Source organism: Macrosteles quadrilineatus, unplaced genomic scaffold (genome assembly GCF_028750875.1).
Source record: "Macrosteles quadrilineatus isolate MER2022 unplaced genomic scaffold, UCM_ALF_1.0 Scaffold_4__1_contigs__length_99947679, whole genome shotgun sequence".
NCBI lineage: Eukaryota > Metazoa > Arthropoda > Insecta > Hemiptera > Cicadellidae > Macrosteles > Macrosteles quadrilineatus.
In genome coordinates, this window is record NW_026542597.1 from 9,946,016 (window position 1) to 9,970,344 (window position 24,329).

Genomic DNA, 24,329 nt, shown 5'->3' on the forward strand with positions numbered 1-24,329 from the left:
CTCTGATCACAGAGTCCTGCAATGTTTTGGTCTGGGCCCCCTTATCTTCCTCATTCTGGTTGAACTTACCTTCTTCCATCTCATATCGATCTGTCCTTTTTACCCTGCTTGTTATTTATGTGAACCTCAACAATGGCATTGAAGGGATAGAGTTGGGATTTAATCAGGCAGCCAAGTGGTTTTGTGCAATAACTTAGATTACCATTGAATAAAACCCAACTTGCTTACTCCCAGAGCCATTTATATCGGAGGTGATATTTACCCGCACCAACAAATCTTTGCCAAGTTATCCGGTCCTCTGCATCTTCCTCTACTTTAATAATTTATTCTTACTCCTCCAAGTTTGTATTTAATGGATTTAATAACTATTTGACTTTAATAAGAGGGTTTTACAATTGGCACAGGTATCAACACAGACATGTTTGAATCAGTGTGAGAAAAATGGTGCATTTGTCAAACTTAATTGAATGCTCTCTTTAACTTTTTGTATCTCTCTTAAGTCACAAAAATTTATTACTGAAATCATACTAATATTATAAATGTGAAAGTTTGTGTGTTTGTTTGTTTATTTGTTTGTTTGTTTGTTTGAAGTTCAATCACACATTGACTACGGGTCGGATTGTGTTGAAATTTGGTATGATGATAGCTCACATTCCCGATTAACATATAGACATATTCTTACCTCAAAAGTCCTTTCGGGCTCCGCCCCAGCGGCTCTAGAGTTTCCCATGTTAACCTTATGAGTATTCATATTTAAAAGAAATTGAATAGTTTTGCCAGCTGTTTCAACTAGACAATTTCTTTCTATGATATTCAATAGCATTAAAAGGTTATACGGTTTACCAACAGGGTGCAGCACCATTAGTTCTTTATACATTTTACGACAACAGCTAATTTGAACCAAGCTGTAAAAAAACCTGAGTGTGAGAACTTTACTTCTTTCTATTGTTTTAGACAATAGACAATAGACAATAGACAAAATCTTTATTGAAATATTCCTAGAGAACATTCATGCGTCAGGTACATAAAATGTACAGTATGTACGTAAACTATTACAGTAATTTGCAATTACAATTAGAATTTTTTCTTCTTTTTTTTCATGGTAGCTTATTGTTTAAGAATTCATCCTCAGAGTAGAACGGCCGGTCCATAAGCCATGTTGTCAGGTGCTTCTTGAGCAGATTGGGTTGTTCTCTCTTGAGGTGCTCTGGTAGGTTGTTAAAGTACAGAGCACCTTTGTAGGATGGTTTCTTCTCGTACAGACTCAGATGGTGTTGTGGAAGGGAAAAATTGGCGGCATGTCGTGTGTTGTGCTGGTGTATGTCTCTGTGTCTTGGCTGGGCTGTTTTAGTGGTGTGGATAATGACTTCTCTTATGTAGAGTGAAATTGATGTGAGAATTTTAAGGTTCTTGAAGGCTTCTCGGCAACTGTCTCTGTAGTTCAGGTCGGCAAGGCATCTAATTGCTCTTTTTTGCTTTAGGAGTACTCTTTCCAGGTTGCCTTTTGATGTTCCACCCCAAGTCGCAATGCCATATCTGAGGTGGGACTCGAATAGAGCAAAATATGCAACTTTGGCTACTTCTGGGCTGCAAGCTTGCTTGATCCTACGTATAACGTAGAGACTTGAACTTAGCTTTTTGCAGAGCTGGTCTATGTGGGGTTTCCATGATAGCTTGGAGTCAATTATGATGCCAAGGTATTTTGTGGTATTTTGTGTTTGTAGTCCCGGTATTGTAATGTCTGTGTTGTTGCGTTTGGTGGTGAAAGTCATTTGAACGGTTTTGCTTTCGTTTAGAACTAGGTCGTTGGAGGTACAGTATTGCTTTGTTCTCTGGAGTTGTGTGTTGGTTTTCTCTTCCAGATTTTCCATTGTTTTGTCCGCAAATGTGAGAACCGTGTCATCTGCGTACATGGTGGTGTGTCCATCTTCCCCAATCCAACTAGGTAGGTCATTCGTGAGAAGGAGGAAAAGGACTGGGCCAAGTACTGATCCTTGGGGTACTCCTCTTTGCACGTCTACAGTTTTGGATTGGGCCTTATACTTTGTGTTGTTCTTTATGTAGGCTATTTCCACAAGCTGTTTCCGGTTACTAATGTAGCTTTTAAACCATTCTGCTGCTCTTCCTCTCACGCCTAGTGTTTCCAGCTTGAGTAGAAGAAGTTCGTGGTTTAGGCAGTCGAAAGCTTTACTAAAATCTAGGAAGAGGCTTGTTGAAGTGCTGCCTTCTTCTAGTTGGTCTAGTATGTGCTCCGTCAGTTGTATTAAGGCTGTGGCTGTCGATCTGCCTTTGATAAAACCATGCTGTTGATTATTGAGAAGGTTGTGTTCTTGAAGATGGTGTAGGAGTTGGGCTAGTACTATCTTTTCGATTATTTTTGAAAATGTTGATATTAGGGAGATTGGCCTGTAGCTGTTTCTTTCTATCGTTGGTCCATTTTTGTATTTTGGGTAGACTTTAGCTATTTTTAATTTATCTGGGAATTTTCCTTGTGAGAGTGATTTATTTATGAGGTCTGTCAGGGGTGTTACTATTTCATTTTTACAGTTTTTTAGAAGTTTAGCTGATACCTCATCAGTTCCAGATGAATTTTTCATCTTTAGAGATTGAATGGCCTTTTGCACTTCTTCTTGTGTGGCCCGTCTGAACTGGAGTGTGTGATGTGTTGCTGGTAAGTGGTCTGTTAAGGCATTGGTTCTAGAGTTATTGTTATTTTGGAGTGTTCTGTCGGCTATTGATGAGAAAAAATCATTAAAACAGTTTGAAACTTCTATTGGGTCGTCTATTGTTTTATTGTTGACTTGAAGATGGATTTGGTTTTCAGTATTTGATCTCGCTTCCCTTTCTCGGTTTATTGTTTGCCACAGTTTTAAACAATTTGTTTAGGTGAAGTGGTAGAACATTATGGCTATGGTAGATGTTCTATATACTATAGTATACCGTAGATTATAGTAAACCAAATTTTCTCAAAACGTGTCCTCTCTCATTGCAAATGCAAAGCACGAGTATTTAACTACAATAAGCATTGTATACCAACCCCGTACGAAGGACGGGTACTCAGCTAGTTAATAATAAATGCCACTGAAAGTAATAGTAATTGACCTTCTGTACTGTACCTAGGTCAGAGCCATTAGGAAGAAGATGGTGGAAAAAATCATGGAGAACGTGACCAACTCTGACTTGAAGGAAGTAGTGAACAAGCTCCTCCCTGACTCCATTGCCAAGGACATTGAGAAGGCTTGTCAAGGAATCTACCCCCTCCACGATGTTTACATCCGAAAGGTAAGACTTGTTTATCCTGATGTGAGCAAAATCTATTCTCACAGTTAAATTGGACACCTAATTTTATGCAGCTGTACTGCTGTATATAGCTGTAGTCTTTGTTACATATTTTTAATGGTCAAAATTTAAATTTTGTAAGAATAGCATACTCACTTTTGGATGGACTAATGTATTTCATGTTTCAATGTCTACTTTTTTGTGATTTAACTTCCGTTAGGAATTATAAGTCTGTATCCTGGCCAACATTATTCCATATATTCATTAGGCAATGTTTCTTAGATATGCTACACATGAAATGTGTTACACTGACTTTTAACTTGTACCAACCTCTCCTCTACTGTTCTGATGTAGTGAGTTATTACATTTGAGCCTTTTCTATTGATAGAACAATTGGCTAGACGTTCCATTCACATATTCGAGTTGTAGAATAAAATAAAAACATTACTGAATCGAATCAAACCACTGAAGTGAACTGATGTCAATTACCGATGTATGTTGAACACATAGATTTTAACTAAACTGAACTACAAAGGACAGCTTGTACATGGTAGTATCTTAAATAACATCCTTGATAGTTAAAAACCAAACAAAAGAAATATCACTTTTACTATAGCACTCTCTGTGAATGTCTCATGAAACTATTTGAATAAAAGAATATTTGTGTGTCATATATGTAATACTAGCTGTAACCCGCGGGCTTTGCCCCGTTTAACTTCTTAATTTTCAAGATTATCTCGTTCGCATGGCTCAATCACGTCCTGGTTGAAGTTTGTTCGCTAGCTCACTCGCCTCCAAGTTGAAGTTCGTTCGCTACGCTCACTCACCTTTTGGTTGCAAATTAGCTGTTGTCATAAATGTAAAAGAAATAATAGTGCTGCACCCTGTTGGTAATCCCTGTAACTTTAATGCTATTGAAAATCATAGAACAGAACCAACTTGTTTAATTGAAACAGCTGTTAAGATTCAATAATTCTATTTCTCATAAGGTTAACATGGGAAACTCCAGAGCCACTGGGGCGGAGCCCGAAAGGATTTTTGAAATAAGAATATGCCTATAAGTTAATCGGGAATGTGAGCTATCATCATGCCAAATTTCAGCCCAATCCGACCAGTATTTTTCGCGTTCACTTGTCACAAACATCCAAACTTTCTCATTTATAATATTAGTAGGATCTACTTCAATTCCACAAGTTAATGGTTCAACAATATATTGTACAGTAGTTTATTGTTGTACTACTAACTCTCCTCTATGACTTTGTAGGTGAAGGTGCTGAAGAAGCCAAGGTTTGACCTGAGCAAGCTGCTGGAGCTCCACGGAGATGGCAAGGGAAGCAGTGAGGAGCCTGGGGCCAAGGTAGACAGGCCAGAGGGCTACGAACCCCCAGTACAAGAGGCTGTCTAAGTTTAACTAATAAAACCTGTTTTATTAGAACTGCAGTTTTTATTTAATCCTTGGTCTTACAATAGTAGGTTTATTCAGTCAATGGTGGAGTTGCGACCTCAGTGTTTCCACTTTCCTCTTTGCATCTTGCTGAAATATGAATTAAGTTAATTCAGACATATGGAAACCAAAAGAGACTTTTTTGACAATATTTACTTTGTATGGTTAAAATCGGTGTAGTAACTAACATGGTTTTGTTTTTAGGATTTTGAGAGGATAGTGGCTTACCTGAATGGGAAAGAGTCCAAACTGGCACAGGAAACACAAAACAAAACTTTACACTATATAAAACATTAAAATATTTCACTGTCACTGATAGCATTTTCAACTAAGGAAGAGAGAGTTTTGACTCAGTTGAAAATGCTGTCAGTGACAGTGAAATATTCTAATGTTTTGTGTATATAGTGTAAAGTTTTGTTTTGTGTTTCCTGTGCCAGTTTGGACTCTTTCCCGTTCAGGTAAGCCTGCTATCCTCTCAAAATCCTAAAAAAATCTAGGCCCTTGTGCTCTTATGCTACACCCTTAACATGGTTTTGCATTATTTTAATCCCTACAATTACTACTACTACCATTTTGATTACAAACAAGATTTTCTTTCTTTTAAAATCTGAGCGCCATCAAAAGATGCAACGTCTCCCATGATGGTGCAAAATATTGAATACCTCCCACAGTCATGCAAATATTATTATCATTTTCTGCTATCTTGACAATATCCTACACATATCCCACAGACATTCTACTGCGTGAACGATGATAGACAAAATCCTAGATGTCTCCCTATATCGAGGCAAAAGCATGAAATTTTAGAACAGGCAATCTTCACCGATCCACTATGAAATAATTATCGCACAAGCTCAGCTCGAGCACAATTTTCTGCTTAGGCATTCGCATCTCTGAAGTTTGTAGTCTTGGCTCGAAAATTGAGCTGCTTGCACACCTCTATACACAAATATTAAAAAAAGTTATATAACTTTCATTATATTTCATTAAGTACAATCAGGTGTAGGCCTACCCTCTTATTAGTTGCAACAATAACCTAGTCACCTCTGCCATGCTGTGGTAGTGGTGTATCTTTAGATAAAAAAATTACTGTGACTAATGTATTACCATAAAAGTAACTGTAATATACTATGTAACACCAACATGATTTGAAATTGTTTTCTTACCATTTTTATGCACTTGGAAGTCTGTCTTGCACTTGCATTTACCACTGCAGTAGCATTTAACTGACCCACCTGAAAGTGTTATATCTTAAGTAAAATAGAACACACACAATGTAATAGAGTGCATAAATTTGGTACACTGCTCCCTGAGTTATAATATCTTACATACAAGGTAGTTTCCAAGTAGGTATAGATTGCATGGCGAGTCCCTGCACCAAGGAGAAACAGAGTGGAAAACTGGTAAAAGTTGTCTCCCTTGAATTGAATTTAAAAACATGTTTTCTATTCATTTACATGTTGTAACAAACGTTTACCTTAATCCATGTTTTCTGCCATGCACATTAAAGGGGCTTTTACTACCTCATGGTGTTATTCAAATGAGCCTTCCAATGATATACCATATACCAGAATAGTGATGTGCGATACGGGTCAATGTATCGATACATATCGGATTCGTGGTGTATCGATCGTATCGTATCCTCATGTATCGATTTTTACCCGTATCGGATAAAATATCGTATCGTATTGTTTATTTATAAAATTTAAAAAAAAAAAATTAAATATCTCAAATATACAAGCTGCATAGACAAATACTATGTTACTTATAAGCTTGTAAAGAGGGTTAGTGCATGTAATCTTACCTCAGAAAAGCCGTTTCCTTTCTGTGTCTTTTTATTTGTATCAAACTCTCATACATAACCTTCTAATTCCGGTAAAACCTCAAAATTGGAAAACATTTTGTTATTGTTTTCCTTGTTTTTACACAGGGATAATTAATTGAACCAACAGGTACTTATAATGATGGTGGGTATGCCACGTACACATTAAATAATATAACATGGATAGTGAGTGACCCCAATTCCATTAATGGTGGCCCTAGTTTTGAGGTTATTTGCAAAACATAGCTGAAAATACATGTTTTATCAGTGTTTTTGAGGATGGTAGGGTAAAATATCAAATTTCCACTACTACTTTTGAGGGGAGGAAGATGGGAAGACAAATTTCTTACCTTAAAAATAAGATTTATATTAATAAGTAAACAATATGATATTCGATGCGATATTGGCTATAGGTGTATTGATACGGGCATATCGATACACTCCCACGTATCGATATTTTGCGGTCCTTGTATCGATACACACATCACTGTACCAGAATGGCGCAGGACAAAACACTGAGGTATGTTTTTAGTAGTCGACCACATAGCTCCATGGATAATCCATAGGGATTCTTTTTCCTCCCACCACAAAATGATAACCGTATTGGAATTAGTAAACTCAAAAAGTACAAAGATATTGAAATCACACCGGCAGGACACAGGCCAGGCTCCTGCTCCTGTGCACTTTGCGCTCGTACACTCTGCGACGAGGATATTTTAGATATGTTCTCTGCGTTCCTGAACTTGCCCTCGCGCAGACTACACGTGCTGTGTGAACTGATGCTCTCTGCGGTGCGTGGAGGGGTCGGCTGTTCCATGGCTGGACAGCGCCACAGGAATATCGCTCCGTCTGCACTCGTGCTTACTATAGTGCGCAGGTTAGGGCTAAATCTGAAAACATGTAAGTGCAGTAGAACTTAAATCGACTAAATACAGAGGGAACACTGAACAGTAAAAAAAATTCAAAATACCAAAAAGTTTGAACCAGGTAAGTTTGGTAATGAAGGCTTTAAAAATAAAAGAGTCATGCTTTTGATTGGATAACTGTATGGAGGAACGTGTATTTAGTAAATTTAGATCTTTGTTATATCTCATTTGTATATTTCCAGTATGAGTCAGAGATGTAAGTTGGATTTGCTTGAATGATTACATGGTAGCTTGATTTTACTAGGATAAACAAAGTGTACACCAAAATTTAAACTCAAACATTCCTTTGTACGATGAGATGAGATGAGAAGGCAATAACCATGAATGGGTTATGTGGTGCGGTTTATTAGGTGTCATATTGATTCCAACACAGAGCAGCAACAAAGTTACAATGTCTGTTTTTTAGCAATTTGGTTGTCTTAACCAATAAATGTCTCACAGATTAATCTTAAGCTAGACAAATTTGAAACTTTGAGTGGATTATGTTTTATCCCTTAATGTTTAAACTACATCTAGTCTGGTATAATAACATAAGCTTTGATTCTTAATTTTTCCTTCTAGTTGGAGTCGTATTAAGAAGCCTTGAAGGTATGGAATACATTTTTTGGGAGATTCACATGAGAACAAAACTAACAATGATAATATTCATAATCGCAAAGATATTAAGAGGTTCTGCATGAAAATAATACAAAACAGCCTACCTAACTCCAGTAATAACACCAGCATGACCCAGTCCTAAGTGAGTTGTAACTCCTTCTTTGTATTTCCACAACTGTAAACACATGTTCATATGCTGAATAGTATAAAACACAGCCTAATCATAATATTATTAAAATTCTGGAGCATGTCAGCGTTTTTAATACTGTAAAAATATTATTATCTAGTGGTACTTATGTTAAATAAAAGATGTGATTGGAACATAAAATAACGGGAAATTGAAGAGATCAATGTTTTTAAATATACAGGAAAACCTTTGCACAGTGTTTTTTAACGCGTATTAACTTTATCAAATCGTTAAGTAAAAGGCTTATTAAGTTCATCTTGGCAAACAAAGTTTCATAAGACCAGCTGGAGCTACTTTTCTCTTGTAGCCCTATACGAGCCAGGGACGGGCCTAATGATAACTGAAACCTAGTTGAATTTATATTGGCCCTTAGGTTGTTAATGTTTAGGGACCAAGTACATCCATTATCATTATCATTAATTGAGATGAGTACCAAATAGGATTGTAATCCAGATATTCGAGTGAAGGATGAGTGAATAATGGAGCAGAATGGTCTGTGTGGCATTCATTGCACAAGAAACAATAAAAACTTACTCGGAAAAACTAAAGTGTATTTTCAATAATGTTACAAAGGAATCATCACACAACAATCAAGTTCTTAATAATCATGAAATTGCCAGAAAATCTGACGAAATGTGTTGAAATCGTAAAAAAAAAATTATAAACAATGTTATTCTAACAGTCAATACCTATATAGCTATCAAGCCAGTCAAATATTTCTTCCTATTCCACGATTATTTCAAAAGATTTCTTATTTACATCCTCGACACAGTTAAAGTATGGTGAAACAACTGATCATATTGCCTTTGAATATCATGAATGCCTTATCAGCAAAATACACTCACCAATTCTCCTGAATGGTTAGACACTGAACCATGGGATTATGCTGAACTAGTTGTTTTGACAGTGCTTCGCAAAGACAAAACAATATAGTCATTTCCAAAAGCTTCACCTTGAAATTTAGGAAGGCTTCTCATTTAGGGGCATCTCACAAGGGTATTTTAAGGACATGAATCTGCTTTTATGTTTGTCAGGATCATGATCTCCCTTCATTTCAAATTTCAGCCCAGTAAAGCACAACATTACGGTTTTGTAGTAGTTTTAGCTTTCACCTGGAACAAACACAGAAACAACCTCTTCTGTATAATATCCTAGATTTTAAACAACACATACCTTGACTACTTGATCACTTCCCCCGGTTGCAAAGTATTTTCCGTTGGCTGTTATGTCCAGTGTGTTTAGAGCAGACGACTTGGAACCTTCAACTTCCCTTATGAGGGAGCCATCGTAGATTTCCCAATAGGCAATCATCCTATTTGTGCCACAAGTAATCACCTAAAATGAATCATAAGCTGTTTAACAGCTGCAGTCTGGGCCATGTGTAGAATGTGATGAATATACTTACTATTTTTACCAAAAAATTGCTCTTAACTGAATTTACTGAATGTTCATAAAATATTTGATAGATCTGAAACTCTAAGAAGATTTAACGTATGTATTGAATTGCCACACGTTTAAACAACAAATAAAAGAGTCTAAGCATGAGGGACCTCTCAAGCTATCGATTTCATACATCCAGTGAATAGTCAATGTCAATAGGCTAATCCAGCTTTCAGCTTTAAACAAGTCTGAACAAAAGGAATAAAATTCAGTATATCCAAGTAGGTCAGTCAAAATATGTAGAGAGGGTATGATTAATTGTGTGACACAAGAGAAAACGTGCTAAAACTGAGCAAACTGCTATAAAAACATTACTGTAACAAGAATCGCTGTATTATTTTCTTTTATATTGATAAGAAAGACAATATTTACCTGGCAACTGCTGGGATGATAGCGTACGCACATAAACAATGTTGAGGAGAACAAAATGGCCAGGCGAGTTCCATTCCTATTGGAAATGTGAAATAAAATCTTGGATTTGAACTTTATAACTTCATACAGTCATTAAGGATTTAATACTAAAGTAAAAGTTATAAAAATAAGAACTAATTTTCTGTGTTTCATGGAAGGCTAAATAGTTAGTATTTGGAGAAGTTAAATCCAATTGTTGATTCAGATAGTTGAGGCAATGGTCAAACCAATTAAGTTACTACTTCTTTACAGTATACTATTTAATAAATTAACTGTAAAGAAGTAGTAACACCATGGAGGGCTGAACCCATCAACGTTTTTTCCAAACTATCAGCTAAGACTTACAATTACTCACCCATGCAAACAAAACTTTTAATTTGCCTATCCGCATCATTCATTGCTCTTGCCAAACTCGGAGTAACATAGACTACCGGCACCTCTCTCATATGCCTATCTACTCAGGGCAGTGGTGGAGTTTGTACTCCTGATTTTCCTGGTTGGATCCGCTTATTCATAATTAAACCTGTTATATTATTAACAATGAGTAACAACATTTACAACCATTTGTTGTATGAGACTCACTCAATGTTCCAGATGATGCAAGTGCCGTCAGTGCTGGCCGTGACTGCCTCCTTGTCTGTACAGCTGACGTCAATGGATGACACAGGACCTTTGTGTTCCTTCAGTACAAACATGAGCGTCTGCACTCTAGGCTTCACATCCCACACTCGCACCTATCATGACACTATCATGAGATCAGCAAACTGACATATACTTTCCCCCATTAACTTGACATTGAATTTATCCTACATCTATTATGAGCAAAACCTACCATGGGTACCTTGGATTAGTTTGCTGTTACCCTAGTAGCACAAATATGTATTTTATAAATATTTTATATATTTAAAGTTGTATTTCATAGAACCTTGAATAAAATATATAAATAATATATCTTTAATAACAGTTTGATATATTCAAATATATATTTTAAATATTACCATAAAGCAATTCAAAATATAAATTAAATATAAGTTTTGAATATATAAAATAGATTCATTATATATATTGATCAAATAAGTTTAAAATCTATAATAATATACATATTTTATATGTATATTTTTCCTATTAAATATTTAAAAAAATTATGTGTTGAAAATATTTTAAATATTTATATAAAATATTTTTTAAAATATATTATATATTTAAAGTATTTATAAATATATTTTGAAACACGTCATTTATTTTTATTAATAAAATAATAATATATTTGTAGAATATAGGCTATAGCCTATAATCTTTTATAATTAGCAAATAAATAATTTGCATCTTTTTGTTTTTTATAGTGTCTATCAATTTATACAAGCATTTTTTACATAATAATTGCTATTGTGAAAGCGTTAAAATTAAGTTAATAATAATACATACTCTGAATGGTGTCACTCCATCATGCACGTAAAGAAAAAATTACGCATATGGTTAAGAGGCAATATACATGTTCGGCAGCTACATTTGGGTCAAACGAAAAAAAAGTGTTGATGGGTTTTATTTGGTAAATTGCAATATGTTACAATGAATGTGATCATAGAAATCTCTAATGATTGGCTAGGAAAGGGTGCTAGCGACTGGCGGCCGTTTAAGAAACGAATTAAGGAAAAACAGATTAACAGAATCATATTATACGGTAGTATAAAAAAAATTTCAAGTATTGCAACCATTGCAACTGACAGCCGCTCTTTCACTATTTGAAAACAAGTACTAGCAACAGTCACAAGTAGCTCAGAGGTAAGGTAAGAGGCTCATAAGTCAAGGGACCCAGGTTCGAGACCCACCCGGGCTAAAAAAATTTTATCCAGTAATTTTTTCAAAATTTGTTTTTATGAACTATTTAATCAATTTACTCAACTGATAATCGTGTTTTTCATACTAAATCTTCATTATTTTATGTTTTTTATGTTTAGGCCTCATGGGATGTTTGAAAGAGATATTAAATACATTTTTTATTTAAATATTATTCACTAAAATATATTATTGGAACATATTTTTTTAATATTTAATAGATTCAAAAATATATTTTATATATATATAATATATTTGAAATATTATATAAAATTGACATTAATACACACTTGAGATGTATAAAATAGATTTTAAATATATTTATTCATATGTATTTAATATATATTTGTGCTACTAGGGTAGTTATGGACATACCATATTTTATGAAAATCGGATTACAAATGTAGTCTGGTAGCTGTACTTTTTTATAAAATTCCATGGGGTTTTATGAGAAAAATCACAAAAATTGTAATAATTCTTTTACTTTTTACTTACAGCTTACTTAAAGCTACATGATAGTGACGTTTTGCTACAATGGTAAATTTACTTATCATTGTCATAAAATAAAATTAATTGCACAAAAAATGTCTTTCCTTGAATTATAGTAGTGTTCAAAAGCTTATAATGGAACGAATCAAAAATCTACGTAGGCTAGTGACGTTCAGTGGTGGATCCAGTAAATTTGTAACTCGCCTGTCCCTCGCCTCCCCCGCTGACTATCTTACTGTTGTCCGTGGTGATAGCTATGGCCGACACACCCTTATTGTGAGCACTGAGGATTGTGAAGATTAAGAGGCCTGACTGCGGTGTGAATGCTCTGATCGTTCCATCGTTCCATGCTACAACAAATAGATACACTTGAAAATTAACTTCCTCAGGCACATCTTAGGCTGCATTAAATCCTTATTAAGAAGTTTTACCTAACCCGCCATGTTAAACTTCCCTATCCCAAGCGTGATGTATACAACTTCCTTACTTCTCGAGTGATGTAAAGTTGAAAAAAACTCACTCGGTGATGTAATGAAACCCATTTAAATAACATTGAGTGCTTAACTTAAAAAAATATACCTCTATGGAGGCATCGACGTTCAACGCTAGAAATCAGCTGTGCGCTTGAATGTTATTGTTATGCTTTAAAGTACTTTCCTAACCTAGCTTTTGTTTGTAAAAGAACGTTACTGTTAGACGATGAGTGAAATGGATAATGAAAAATATTGTACGTAAACCTATGTATATTGTCGAGTCAGGTAAAATCTTGTACGTTACACGTTGCGCAAGAGCGTGTTTACATCTCTTAGGTGAATTATGCAACTCGCTTCCGCTCGTTGCACAACATTCACCTGCGTGATGTAAAAACGCTCTTACTACACTTGTAATGTAAATAGCTATTACCATCGATGGTTAAGCTTTTGGTATTCATGTGATTTTGTATATATTACATGGTTAAGCTTTTGGTATTCATGTGATTTTGTATATATTACAAATAAATGGTTGCATTTATTTTTTAATCGTATAAGGAACTTCATTGATTCATAACAGTGTGTTAATTTACTGATAGCTGGTATTAGTGAAAATACAAATCATACTAACTCAATAAAATGTCAAAGTCAAGATTCTGAGTTGGTGCACTCTAAAAGTGTGCCCCCATAAAAGTAACATTTTTAAATCTGATATGTACTTAAGAGTTGCTAAATTGAATTATAAACTATGTATATAGGTTGTATATGTTGTATGTACTTGGAATCAGGATAGAAAACCATTCAAATTACCTTACTTAGTTCATAAAAATTTTACTACTCTAGTTTTGTAAGGTACACAGAGCACAAGCTCTGAAGTCTGTAGCTAGATCTCAGTTACAAAAAGTTATAAGTTCCTACATATTAAAATAATAACTTTATTTTTATGGAACTTTAATTTCAAGAACTATACACTGAAACTATATTATTACTTAAATTATAAACCACACTTTTTAAAATTTAAAACAAACTTACATGTGATTATGGCTTTTCCGTCATGTGTAAATAGGACACCTGAACATGTGAAATTAGGGACAGAAATGCGCAAGAGTTCTTGTGATGTTTGGACACTCCAAACTCGAACATCATCTTTGCTTGCAGTTGCAAAGACCTCTGAAAACACACTGAAACAGAGTACAAAGAAGTGTTGATCAAAGATTATACGAACACTGGAACAATGGAATGAATTTTAAGATATCAACTTATTTATTAAATCCATAAAAGTCTGATCACTTTTAGGCAAAGTCTTTAACGTATTTATACAAGGTGGGAAAAAAGTCCCGGGATGGTTAAATATTTCAAAAAGTAATAAAGATAGAGCTTCAAAACTTGGTACACCGTTACTAGGAATTAAAATCATTTAAAGACATCATTTAGTGATGTGCTACCTCCTCAGGGGGACGGCCCGCTAGGAGTCAGAATAAAATCATAAACTTATGAATAGGTTGATATGCACATCAACTTAAAGGTCGTAGTAGAATACAATGCTACAAATTTGAGCTCAAAAGAACAACTGAGTAAAAAATGGCAGCCGTTCAAAGTTTTAAAATGATTCGAGATTGAACGGCTGCCATTTTTGGCTCAGTTGTCCCTTTGAGTCCAAATTTGTGGCATTGTATTCTACTAGTATTGACCTTTAATTTAATGTGCATATAAACATATGCTTACATTTCAGATTTTTTTCTGACTCCTAGCGGCCCGCCCCCTGAGGAGTAGCGCATCACTAATAATGTGTTTAAATGATTTTAATACCCAGTAACGGTGTACCATATGAATGACCACACAGTTTAACAGGAATGATTTATTCAGTAATATATTCAGTAAAACTATCAGTTTTAAAGAAAGAAATGTTTTGTCATAAAATATTCAGAGCCGAAACCAAAATTGCTTGAAACTCCAACGTTTTACAAATTATGTCGCTAGCTTTTTCATCCTGTGTATGTGTGTGTGTGTGTGAGTCTGCCATATCTATGCTGACAAGCGTCGTTGTCATCGCCTCGCCGAGCTGTAGGTCTAGTATAGCGGACCTGCACAGCGTCGCCTCAGTCACCCCTCCCCTGACCACTCCTCTCCCTACTGATAACGCTCAGATCCAACGTAGTAGACAAAATAATAGTGTTTATATTAATATTTTATTTTTTCCTTGCACTTTTTACTTCTATGATGGCTGATCGTTGACAAAACATCACTTCTAATACAAACTTTATTTTTGTTAAGTACGGAGTGTGTAGTTACATCCAATTACATCACCAGACTTGTAAGTTGTAGCGCTAGTTCTCCAGCTTCGTCTGACAGGACTTTTAGCGCGCTGGAGAACTAGCAACTAAGGCTGCTGGTTCTCGCAGCGAGAACTAGCTGCTGGAACCAGCTCCGTATGACAGGGGCTTTAGGAAGTATGCTTAATCTATGATAGAATCCCGTTCCAGACTGACGGCATCGCTGAAAGCGTACTACCTCGATCGGATAACCAAAATAAAAAAGTATTTTCATTTCATTTCACTTACCAAGATTTGATGCTCTATCTTTATTACTTTTTGAAATATTTAACCGTCCCGGAACTTTTTTCCACCCTGTATACTATAGTATCTAAGAGTTTTATTTTATTGTGTACTAGATTGTATAGTATCAATGTTGATGTTTTATTTTTAATAAATAAATAAAAATAACATAAGGTCTTAATTCATGAGTGAATTTCAGTGACAAAACTGTTTTACAAATTGACTCAAAAAATTAATAGTTAACAAAGCACCAAAGCAGGCCAAATTGTCAACAGTCCTAAAGCCTGTTTGAAAATTGGTAAGAAAGAAGTTATTTTTTTGCCGGCTTGTAAATAGAATTTACATTAAGTGAGAAAGTTATCATGATTAGTCGAAAGTTACCTAGGGAAAGCCACGTCGTATATTGTTGAGGTGTGGCATGTGACCATGAGTTTGACCACAAATGTTTTCATGTTGATCACATAAAGTTCACACTGTATTGTACCAACCAACAGTTCATCTCCAAGCTTCTGGACAGAGGTTACAGTTGAGACGGTGTTGGCTGACTTGATCTATTGAAAGAACAAGAAATAATGCAACGAATCCAATACTGACTTTAGCAGCTATATATTTCCTGCTGAAAAATTCAATAAATACTGTTAAGTTGTCTGTCATGTACTAAATTAATTTTACACAGTAGTTTATTCAAAGTATTGACAAAACTATAAGTAAGCCTACTGTAAGAGCTCTTCCAGTACAAGTCAATAATTATGTAGAAACTGGCTTAAACTTGAAGTTAGTTTTGAATGATTAGCCAATAATAAGGTACTTCTGAGTTTTCTTAGTTTGGAGTGTCACGGGCAGGCGCGGCCCGAGAGGGTAGGCCCCCCAAAACTTTGGTAGTTAAAATATTATCCCTGGATCCTCCCCTGGATCCTCCCCTGGTTACGGGAAAGAACACCTCAAAGATCATCTTCTACTAACTCGTGTCAACAGGACTTCTGTATGAACCAAAACTAAAGTAAATGTATTAACAATTACATGTATCGATAATGACAATTTAGTTGGCAAAGAGAGCATCTGAGAAGGTACAATATGCCCTAACAACATGTTTAAAGATATGTAACAAAACTGCACTTAGAGGGAATAAAACACAAAATGAAGTCAAGTATTTGAGTAACACCTAGCAGTATGAAAACTAAATGGAATAAATACAAAATTTGAAAAATAATTTCATGAATAATTTGTGATATTTTGCGAATGTTTGATAGTTTATTTTTCTCTATTGTTTAGGTGAAGTGATGGAACATGGCTATGGTAGATGTGTAATACTATAGTGAACCGTAAATTTAAAGATGCAAATTTTATCAAACTGTATCTCCCCCATTGCAAGCGCAAAGCTTAAGTATAACTGCAATAAGCATGTTATACTTATATGCCAACCCCGTACGAAGGACGGGTACTCTGCTTGTATATAATAACCACTTGTACCCATAAACAAACCATTGTTACTAGCATGTGAGTTAATTGTTGTATGGCAACCATATGCATAACACAGTACTTTAGAAGGAAAAGGTTAAGTATTTTGTGACAAAATATTCATTATAAAATGTGTAAGATGTCCTCACCACAATCAACATCGGCAGCGAAGGATTGATCAGTTTTCCTGGACCTTTTTGCACCAGTTTGTCTGGGTTAATCTCCCTCTCTCGCACCATGTCTACTGTACCATCCCCTGCTCCGATGATGATGCTGTTGTCATCTAACAGGAGAATCGCTCCCACTCCTGAACAATCAAGATCAAACGTTTAACGATTCATCAATTATCTTTCATTGGTAATATATTTCAAATAAATAATGAAATTGAAAGAGATATGCAAAAAATATAGATGCAAGGAACAAAACTTTTTAAAATCTTCAAATCTGTTATTGTACTGAAATAATGTCACATTTAATCTGTAAAAAAACAATTTATACTAAAGTGAAATAGTTTATAGGTAATATTTAGGTTACAATAACAATTACATTTAACCAAGGACTATAGGCTACCTACACACATTGCTGTAAATGTTGTTTTTTTTATGATTGATTGCAATCATGGGGTAACCTAATCTAATATAAATTTTGTCTTTGTATGTTTAACAGATTAATTCTTGCAATCTTCCGACATATGATGTTATCTGTCATTGTCATTGTCAAAGGTCATCACTGTTTCATTTTAATTATTACTTTGTGGCTTTCAAAAGTACCTCTAACCCAATTCCCTTTGATAGTTATCTGAATCTCACTCCAAGATTAATTATTGTTTAGTCATCATCCACCTACTGTATGTAAAGTCAAAGTCAAGCCATTTTGCTAAGCAAAATTTCTCAATTATTTGGCCTGATTTCTTCAGTATTCCATGGATTATTACTTATGAGAGGCGGTAGTATAAAATAGCAGGAAAAATTCTCAATGATCTCCAACGGTTGAAACTAGAAAAATTGTCTCTTTGAACTCTTTGAATTAAAATCAATACTTTTAAGTCAACAGGTTCTAAAACAGTTTCTTACCTAGACTGTACCTATCTGCTTCATACGGCTGTTTAGATTTGGTTGTTTTGGGTACTTTGGCAAAACAGCCAATCAGCACTGGTTTGACCACTGGGTCCAGAACATTCAGGTCCAGTGAGTAGTTGAGTTTTACTTTTATCACATCCCCAGTGCTTGTCCCGCAATAAGCAAAGTCATCTCTGTAGTTGATCTGGAAAAAGTATGATTTAAAAAATCATTCAAAAAATGATACATTTAATTACGGTAATCAATATATGTATCCAACTTACTATTTTATATATTATTATTACTTATTCCATTTAACATCTAGTGTTCCAGATATTCTCAGTAACAATACAAATCTTCTAATGGCAACCACATACCGGTACATGAACTGCGCTCAAAAGTTTCTAAAGATAAAAGGTTTAGTAGGATTTGGTATCCAAATTGCTAAATAAGTGCTATTAACTAGTGAAGTTACTTTGAACCTATATAGAGATAAGCAGCTGTACGCATAGTTATCTCATTTTTTACTTTACTTGAGATCAATTTTTTGTACATACCTCTATACATGTAATGATTCTCTTGATCTTCCCTAGAGACACGTTAACGCTGCGTAGGTTCTTGTCGGTCATGTTGAGTGTCCAGACTTTGAGTGTGCACTCTCCTCCAGTCATGAAGCATGGTCCTCGAAGATTCATTGGAGAAAGAGTCAGTGCATCCCCTGAGGTGCGATCGGACGCAAAACAGCCTTGAAAAACATTATTTATTGATTTTAAAAACCTTTTAAAATATTACTCAATGGGAAACAATAAAATATTTTTTTTTTACATTATAAAAACAAAATAAAGCAATATTAAATGCTCACATTATAGTCCAGATATAAGTAGTAGGTACTTTAATAGTCAAAACCATATTTTTAATGCACTAGTCTGATTTTTTCTAGAACTCCACTCAAGCCCAGAAACCCACTCAAACGGATTTTATTTTTTTTATACTTCGCTTGACAATTCTTCTTATGCAGAGTGAGTGTATAATAGAGTAGGCGATCAATGTAGTTTTATATGTTGTTACTGACTAGATCAGCTGTTTGAATTCTCAGAAGCATCGGCCAACCTGTTTCTTTAGCCATCATTTTATTAAAAGCCCAATGATCATGGATGGCTGGGCCCAGTTTCACCAGCGTTCATCAGCTATGCTGACCTATGAATATTAGATTTCTACAACGTGGACACACCAGAATTGAACAATGTCAATGGTGTAGAAACACAAATAAAAATTCACAAACCACATAAAGCCTCTTTGGTATTGATGTCCCAAACCACGATGTTGCTATCGTCAGGTCCGCCGAGAGAAATGAGGTATGTGTCGCAGCTTGAGAAGACGACAGCCTCCACTCTGACCTTGTGTGATTCATACTGCAGCAAGATGGTCCTCCGCTTGAAATCCCACAAGATTACGCTGGCCTGAAGAAGAAAAACAGTGGCAGGAAATTGTTACCATTAGAAGTGGGAGGGAGAAAACCAATCAAAAGTCATGGAGGTTATCTCACCTATGTTAAGCATTGGAATGTCAGGCATGACATGAAACCCTCTATACACGAGGATGACGCTGTTACTGAAAAAAAAAGCTGAAGCAGCAGGAGGTAAAACAGACCTGTAAAGAATCTCATAAGTGTAGTACAGGGGAAAACCCATTTAGTTGAGAAATCAATTCCAATGTGACTTCATAACTATTTTCCACTAAAAAGTAGGCATCGGATTAAAAATAATTTAAATTTGTTTAAATACTACCGGTGCTTAAAATTTAGTTTAAGTAAATTATTTTGTGAAGTTGGCTTTCCAGAGGTTTTAAAGATTATTTTTTTGTTGGGAAAGTATTGGACCATCAGCATTACCCTTTGCAGAAAGTATGGATAGTTAATTTAATAGTTAATTTTAAACCAGTTCTTTTTCTAAACTACCAATGTTGGAATGATATCAAATACTGTTTTCATCTCTAATCTAAATTGAATGATAGCTGCTATGTAACCTCGTAAACCCAAATACAAAATTTAAAAAGTAAAGGTTTGCTTTTGTAATCAGATGTTGGTAGGAACCATCAGTAAAGATAATAAAGAGCTGTTAAAATCCATTGAATGAAAATGATTGGTAAGCGGGATCATCCAGGTTCAATTTTAATCCTAACAAAAACATTTAGCTACTGTATATTATCAGCTGTTAGGTACCGGTACTATATTACAGTAGATAACAATAGTATACTTTTTTTCTATATACCAGTAGCTTCCATAATACAGGGTACAAGAAAGCCCGTATTTAAAACGGTCATTGCTTGGGGACCATTTGAAGATAACTAAACGATTTGAACGTCAAATTTAAATAAATTAGTAATAAATAAGTTTTATTTTAAGTGTAGCAAGGGAGGAATCGTTGACCTTGGCAAGAGCAAAACAAGTGCGCGATGGCAGGTTGCCTTTGTGACCAGTCGCCAGGAATACGTTGTTTACGGAGCAACAGAAGGGACAGTGTGATCTGTGTAGATCAATTAATTGTTATATTAAATTTAATTTAAATTCACTTGATCATAAAAGCAATTCATCACTGGTTCAATCAGTCTTGTGACACAGGAAGTGTTTTGAAAGGATATTTACCTGGAAGCCCAAAAACAAGTGATGAAGCCCAAAAAAGTTATTGGTTAAACATTCCTGATTTGTCACCCCACGATTGATACTTTGTAGCTACAAAATGCAGTCAAGACACGAGATTAAACCCGTGGATTGTTCTAAGCATGCAGACTTGGCCAGTTTTATGCTCAAATGAGATTGATGACGTTCATTAAATCTTTTTCGTGGTTTTTTTTATTTTCCCATCACTTAAGTGTGGACATTTTTTAATTACCTACCGTATGTTAGTACCCAAGCACTGGCCGTTCAAAATCCAGGAATTCTTTTTTGGATACCGTACTCTTTATTTGAGAATCATAAATTAATGTTAAGTGAAAGCAGACCAAAAACCCCATCAAATATATATATGGGGTCAGGAAGGAACCTGTTTTTTCACACTGAAGTCAAAGATGCATGCCACTCAGCTGGCATGACACCTCTTTCATACTTCTGACACTATATATTACTAGTACAAAATTAACATGTGTTTTACAAGTTTAGAATATCAAATTAACATTATAACCCGATATACCTTAAATCCCATATGGTTTATTTGTCCGGAGGCCACATAGAGTCCATCATTTGATATCGCCACTGTAGATATTACATTTGTGTGACCCTCTAAGAAGTTTTCTTTCTTTGTTTTCCAGTTTTTAATTGCCAATTTGTTTCCTAATGGGTAAACTATATGTATACCATCAGGGTGCACTCGCAGACCATTTCGAGGATTTCCTGAATCACCAAAAATACATAAATAATGATAGACCTAAAGTATTGAGTCAGTAAAGTCTGTTGTCACACTACAGAAAAAAAAGGGGGAGGAAGAGGATATAACTTACTGTAGATTATTTTGGATACAAAATATAACCCAGTATAGAACCAGACATTCCCTCCTCATTTAAGTTGTCACCAGTTTTTTTTTTTTTTTTCATCAAAATAAACCCAGTTTTAATCCAAATAAGTCCCAATTTGTCTACCTAAGCTTGTGGTAGCTGTATAGTGTGTACATTTATATTATTGTACAGCTAAATTATGTATAACTAGCAGAATACCCGTCCTTCGTACGGGGTTTGCATATAAGTATAAAATGCTTATTGCAGTTATGTGTTCGCAATGGAAGAGGACACAGTTTGAGAAAATTTGCTTCTTTTAATTTACGGAAGCTATAGTATAACATATAATATAGCAATAATGTTCTACCATTACTACACCTAAACAATAAAAAAGTAAATTATCGAATATCCGCACAATATGAAAACATTATTTATAAATTAAAACATAAACTTAACACATCCTACATAACATAATAATCCTACTTTAACGGTTCTCATTGTGCATCACAGCCTTTTGTTGCGGCTTAGTTCAAATTAGCTGTTATCATGAATGAAAAATCAAATAATAGTGCTGCACCCTGACGGTGAACCTTATAACTTTTAAGAATATTAAATATCATAGAACAAATTGTGTAGGTAATTGAAACAGCTGACAAAATCCTTTAATCACTTTTAAATATGAATACTCATAAGGTTAACATGGAAAACTCCAGAGCCACTGGGGCGGAGCCCGAAAGGATTTTTGAGATAAGAATATGTCTATATGTTAATCGGGAATGTGAGCTATCATTATACCAAATTTCAGCCCAATCCGACCAGTAGATAAAGCGTGATTGAACTTCAAACAAACAAACAAACAAACAAATAAACAAACAAACACACAAACTTTCACATTTATAATATTAGTAAGATGTAGGCCTATAATTGGGTACACTTCCATATATGGTCGCCATTTCAAAGAAAAGTATTAAAAAGTATTAAAGTATATCTGTTGGCACAAACAACCGAATGAAAATATCGATCGATATATCGATTGTTCGATATATCGTTTGGTTAGCTAGGTAAGGTTAACCTAACTAACCAACGATATATCGAATTAAACAATCGAATAATCAATATTACTCATTCGGTTGTTTGTGCCAACAGATATGGAAGTGTACCCCTATGCTGTTGCTGTTGCTACTTAACTAATTTTGCACCCCTTTATGTATACGGTAGTTTTTAAAAATATACCCATTCAGTCTTTTTCAGTTATAAGGGTGTGGTCTTTGAACCTCAAATTGTAAAACAGTGTACTTGTTCATTAATTATGTTATTTCAAACATTTATGTCTTGAGTCCCAATAGTCCCATAATAAAGATTATGAGACTAATCATGAATACATATTAAATAACATAGGTAGACTACATTAATTTCTTTAAAATTAATATAAAACTTACCATCAAAACCTATTATAGACAGCAATTCCAACTCTTCTACTTCTAAAACTGTATCACCACCACTCATTTTTGAAATTTCTGTTTGTATTTATTTTGAACTATGTTGAAAATATTATCCTCGGCTTAAAAATTTAGAATTGTGTATCTTTGGCTCTAAAAAAATCCTTTCACTTACACAGATAAATAATAAGTATTGTAAAAATCAATAAGTAGACTGGAAAAAGAGTTACAGTACATAACAAATTGTTTTAAGTTTGTTTACTAACGTTTGAATTGGCAAGTGAAAGAAAAGAGACAGCAGTTGCTATGACAACAGTGAAGTCTTCACACCGGTGGGGCACACGGGAGGGACTAAGGCTAACATATCTTGTAGTGTCAGCGTTCGCCGCTAGGACTGCTAAGTTGAAAAAATTTAAAATAATTTTTAATTTTTTGTTATAAAATTAACTTTGTAATTATTAAATTAAAATTACAAAATAAATTTTTTATTTTTAAAATTAAATTGTCATAACATAACCTAACCAACCAGACTTGCTGATAATATAAAAACTATATAAGATAAAAATCTAATTAATGATAACTTATAATTTTTAATTAATTATAAAATTAATTTTAAAATTTAGTATTATAAAATTAAACTGTCATAACCTAACCTAACCAACCAAACTTGCTGATATGAAAAATTTGTCGATAAAAAGTTAGTGCCACCGGCGGGTTTCGAACCCCGAACCTCCTGAACATCAATCCGAAACGCTACCATCTATGCCACGAACGCCGCTGAAATCACATCGTTTCGTTACGGTAATCGTGTCGCCTCAAGAGAAGACATTAACCACTAGAGATATGACGTCACTACACCTTTAGCCTTAGTCCCTTCCGTGTGCCCATTCCGTCTTCACACTGGTGACTGTCGCACTTCATAGAGTATGAAATATTAAAAGTAACATCGTTATAGTACCATAGGTTAATATAAAACGTAATATGCTATCGGAATTTTTTATTTTGAGTTATGTATATATTTAAATTCCTTATTAAAATCCGAATAACTTGGCGCAAGTCCCATGCATATACGATTTTTTTTGTTAAAGTTACAGGACTTTGAAATTTTGTTATGGAAAAAGGTCATTTTCAGAAAAACTATTTTGAAAATCTAAAATATGCATAAAACAGTTTTTCCGTATTTAAGAAACGATTTTGTTATCAAAAGAACGCTTATAATGTCCTCTTTGGAGGAAATACCATACAAATTTTTATCTTAACTCACAGTAGTTTTCATTTGAATAATAGTTTATTGAAGCATGTCATAAAAATCACATTAATTTCAGAAAAGGGACCTCTTGTTGGCCCTATGTTATTTCTCCATAAGGCAAGAAAAGCTCTTGTCGGGACCGCAAAATGTGTGAGATATTTTGTTCTCCGTTAACTGAAC

General features: G+C 34.6%; 2 protein-coding genes across 2 annotated transcripts in view; one reads left to right on the forward strand and one right to left on the reverse strand.

Moving 5' to 3' along the window:
- The window catches only part of LOC128992567 (40S ribosomal protein S3a), an 18,112-nt gene extending 13,398 nt beyond the window's left edge, over positions 1-4,714 (forward strand). Inside the window, exons 5-6 of the mRNA XM_054416212.1 lie at positions 3,121-3,282; positions 4,544-4,714. Of these exons, the coding sequence (XP_054272187.1) occupies positions 3,121-3,282; positions 4,544-4,684 (303 nt within the window). The 3' untranslated portion in view covers positions 4,685-4,714. The remainder of the gene's footprint in view (positions 1-3,120; positions 3,283-4,543) is intronic.
- On the reverse strand, positions 4,618-23,102 carry LOC128992562 (cilia- and flagella-associated protein 52). The gene is made up of 16 exons (XM_054416200.1): positions 22,901-23,102; positions 21,161-21,360; positions 19,255-19,432; positions 18,530-18,717; positions 17,988-18,177; positions 17,064-17,221; positions 15,838-16,007; positions 13,934-14,082; positions 12,636-12,781; positions 10,689-10,840; positions 10,068-10,143; positions 9,429-9,590; positions 8,173-8,243; positions 7,194-7,435; positions 5,890-5,958; positions 4,618-4,813 (listed from the first exon to the last, which is right to left on the reverse strand). Exons 1-16 carry the CDS (start codon positions 22,965-22,967, stop codon positions 4,755-4,757), a joined length of 2,277 nt encoding a protein of 758 aa, XP_054272175.1. The 5' UTR covers positions 22,968-23,102; the 3' UTR covers positions 4,618-4,754.
- Between the last annotated feature and the right edge of the window lie 1,227 nt (positions 23,103-24,329).